This window comes from Leptonychotes weddellii, unplaced genomic scaffold, assembly GCF_054177405.1.
Source record: "Leptonychotes weddellii isolate Sample4059 unplaced genomic scaffold, ASM5417740v2 HiC_scaffold_2209, whole genome shotgun sequence".
Taxonomy (NCBI): domain Eukaryota; kingdom Metazoa; phylum Chordata; class Mammalia; order Carnivora; family Phocidae; genus Leptonychotes; species Leptonychotes weddellii.
This window is the reverse complement of record NW_027809249.1, coordinates 2,017-5,465: the sequence shown is the minus strand read 5'-3', so window position 1 is coordinate 5,465 and position 3,449 is coordinate 2,017. Positions and strand designations below refer to the sequence as shown.

The 3,449-nt window shown below is 50.5% G+C and overlaps 1 protein-coding gene across 1 annotated transcript; it reads right to left on the bottom strand.

The window, feature by feature from the left end:
* Positions 1-558: 558 nt before the first annotated feature.
* LOC145718790 (kinesin-like protein KIF13A) lies at positions 559-3,202 on the bottom strand. Its single transcript, XM_081810304.1, has 3 exons — positions 3,007-3,202; positions 2,644-2,734; positions 559-2,546 (listed from the first exon to the last, which is right to left on the bottom strand). The coding sequence occupies exons 1-3, from the start codon at positions 3,059-3,061 to the stop codon at positions 2,510-2,512; spliced, it is 183 nt and encodes a 60-aa protein (XP_081666430.1). The 5' UTR covers positions 3,062-3,202; the 3' UTR covers positions 559-2,509.
* Between the last annotated feature and the right edge of the window lie 247 nt (positions 3,203-3,449).

Below are 3,449 nucleotides of genomic sequence, written 5' to 3'. Positions count from 1 at the left end.
GCTCCCTGCTCAGCGGGGAGTCTGCTTCTCCCTCTGACCCTCCCCCCTCTCATGTGCTCTCTCTCTCCTCTCATCCTCTCTCTCAAATAAAAAAAAAAAACAAAAAAACAAATATCTTTAACCTCAGAAGCCCTATGATCTTTCAGTCCTTAACATGTAGTCTTGGCTTTTATTCCATAAAGGGGGGAAATAATGAAAGCTAAGCCTACCTGTTTCTTCTCCTGGAAATCAAAGCATCCTTGCTTGTTTTTACTGGTAAGACTGAAAACTTTCACCCACTAATTTAAAATTTCTATTCATAGTTAATACATTAGTAATTTCTTGCAATTTTCAGGAAGATGATAATTCTCACTTTGACACAGGTTTGCCAATATTATTTAAAGACTTCTTAGAGTTCAAGCCTTGAACTTCTAGGTAAGAAAAATAATATTCTCACCTTTCCCTGAGCTCTATCCAAAATAAATGATAGAAATGAATTGCAAACATAACATGAAGCATTGTTGTAATTAATCAACCCAGAGCCCAAAGGAGGAATCATTTCTATTTTTAAATACACTGCTGCTTTAAGGGGAAAACCTGGTGGAGAAATATGAAACCAGACTACATAACGAAAATCAAAAGGCATTTGGTGTCTCCATTCTTGCAAAGACAGTAATCCTAACCTACAAGCAGCACTGCTGGATAGACTTCAGTCAAGTTTTCTGTAAACTGAGTGACCAGTACCCAGGTAGAAGCCCACAGAAAGGGTCCATCCACCAAAGAATCCTATCTGTCGGGGGGACAAAACAAGAGAACTCCCATGTTTCAATGCTATTCTTAGTTTCAGATAAGGGGCTATTCCAATAAGCCAGCAGATGGATAAATCCCCAAGTCACCCTACAAGTCTTTACTTAAAAGATCCCGATTCGTAACTGCAATGGTGGCCCTAAAAATGATCAACTAATTATTTAGCATTTCTAACCACCTATCTACAGTTACCATTTCTTATCCAGGTTCCACAAAATTAAATGTTTCTCTCCACAAATCGGAAAGCTTCATTTCATTAAACAGTAAGCTAACTGCAGCACTCCCTATGGTTAAGAGTGACAAGGAGCAGGTGCCAAACCAGCAAGGAAAAACAGAAGCAGTGGCTACATTAACAGGAGCTCATATTCTACCTGCTTCCCAGGCTGCTTTGAAGAATCTGGCCCAGCAGAATTTGCAGAGGAAACAATAAAAAAATAACCAGTTTCAGAAAAACTGTTGATGATGTGGACATCTAATTTAATCTGTAAATACTGAAATTTACTCAGTTCACTAGCACCATGAAATATACAACTACACCACTAGAAATGTATCTAAAATACTGTAAGTCTTTAAAATGTATCTAAAAATATTATCCAAGGATACATCTATTACTGAAAAGCGTTTAACACAACATTTTAAATATAACTTTAGCTATTTACTATCACCCTATCTGCTATAGGTAGCAGAATGTTTGCAAACTGAATAAAAATTTCCACCCTCAGCACAAAAAGCAAAGGACTCCCAATCTTACCTCCTGACAACTTCTTCCCCTGAATTTAGCAAAATTGTGCCTGAACACCACATGATTATAGAATAGAGGCAACTGCGTCCTTTAGCAATAAAATAACCCTACTTCAGCCTCTATTCAGTGAAAAAATCTCCCAAGAGCAAAAAATCACTAAATTGTAGTGCATCAATCAACAGGTGACTTTTAGAAACACACTCATACTCATGTCCCAGAGGAATTAATTCTGTCAAATCTGCCAGTTTTTTTTTTTCTTTTCTATTTTTACAAGCTACTGCATTGCTATACTGAATGAATTCCAACCGTTTTCTTCTCAGGGGCTTACCAGAAAAATGCCAAATATTCAAATTATTTTAAGGCATTTTCCCATACTGCTGCGTGGAATAGAGCAGAATTAATAAGGATCCAAGAGTTACCACTTTTCAAATGCAAATATGTTGCCATCTAGTAAATGCAGCCCCTTTTTAAACATCCCCCCAGTGTCTACACAGCTCAGGGCACCACTTTTGTTTCCTTGAAAATCAAAATTCGCGCATTACATTCAGGCATTATCTCGACCCGGCACCAACAAAATAATAGATTTTAAATGGTCCACGCCTGAGCCTGCATCATACAATACTGTTCTGCTTTATTATGAGGGTTCCCCCCCCCCATTTTACAAAGTCCCTAAACAATTCCGCCAAATAAAGCAAACTGTGCAGTGGTAGAAAAAAACGAGGGGGCACTGGGTTCCACGAAAACAAGGCCTTGGGATGGTCCCTTGCCCGCCTGAGGCCTCAGTTTTCTTATCTGTAAAATGTGGGACTGCTCGTCTCTGGGGTCCCATCCGGCCCCCTCTCTCCGGGTGCCCCGAAGCCGGCCAGGTACGCGGAGGACTGGTGCCGGCTGTGGCCCGAGTGCCCGGGCTGATGCCGCTCTAGATGGGAGGGGACAAGGAGGGGGGCAGCGGGAGGAGAGGAACTTGGACTTGCCACAGCTTCAGACAGGAGCGTGCGACAAACTTGAAGCCGTCCTCCTAACAATAGGGAAGAGTACTCCCATTTTCCGGGCTCAAACTTGCCGGGGACTGCGGGGTGGGCTCCTCCTGCCCGCCCTCTCGGCGCCCGCTTTACCTTTCTCCCTGTTTGGTGTTAGCAGGAGGAGGGTGCAGGACCGTTTGATTCCCTTCCATCTCCACCACGCACTTGGTGTTCAGTTCCAGTTCTGAAAGCAGAAGGGGAGAGGGCCGTTGCCGAGGCGAGCATCCGCGCCTCCAGCCCCTTGGGCGCGGGGCTCACCCGGGGCTGGTCGGGGGGGCGGCCAGCCGGGAGCCGGGAGCCGCGCGCCGGGGCTCGGCGGCCAGTGCGCCGCCGCCTCCGCCCAGGCCCCGCGGCCCCGCCGCGCTCTCGCCGCCCCGACCCCGCGGCCCCGCACTTTGCAAAGTTGCCCCCGCCCTCGGCCCGACCACAGATAAAAACGAGCGGAAAGCTCCTCACCTCGCCGGTTCATGGGCCGGACCCGGACGGCAACTTTTACCTTGGTATCCGACATGTTGGCGGCGCCCGCTCGGCCCGAGGCGGCCCCTCACGCGCCGCGCCGCCGCCGCCGCCGCCGCGCGCCCCCCGAGCGCGGCCGCCGCCGCTCCGCCGTGTGCTCCGCGAGGCAGCGCCGAGGCGCGCGGGCCATCCCGGGGGAGCGCGACGCGGGGCACGGCCGGGCCCGGGGAGGGGCGGGCGGGCGCGCGGGGCGGGGCGCGGCGGCCGCGGCGGCGGCGCGGGCGGGAGGAGGCCGCGCCGCCGGGCCCAGGCGCCGCTCTAGCCGCGCCGGCCCAGCCGAGCGCGCCGCGCCGCGGCCCCTCGCGCCCGCCCCGGGCCCGGCCGCGCCGCCATCTTCCGCGCCCCGCCCGCCGGGGCCCCTGGGCGCAGGGAAGGCCGGGCCT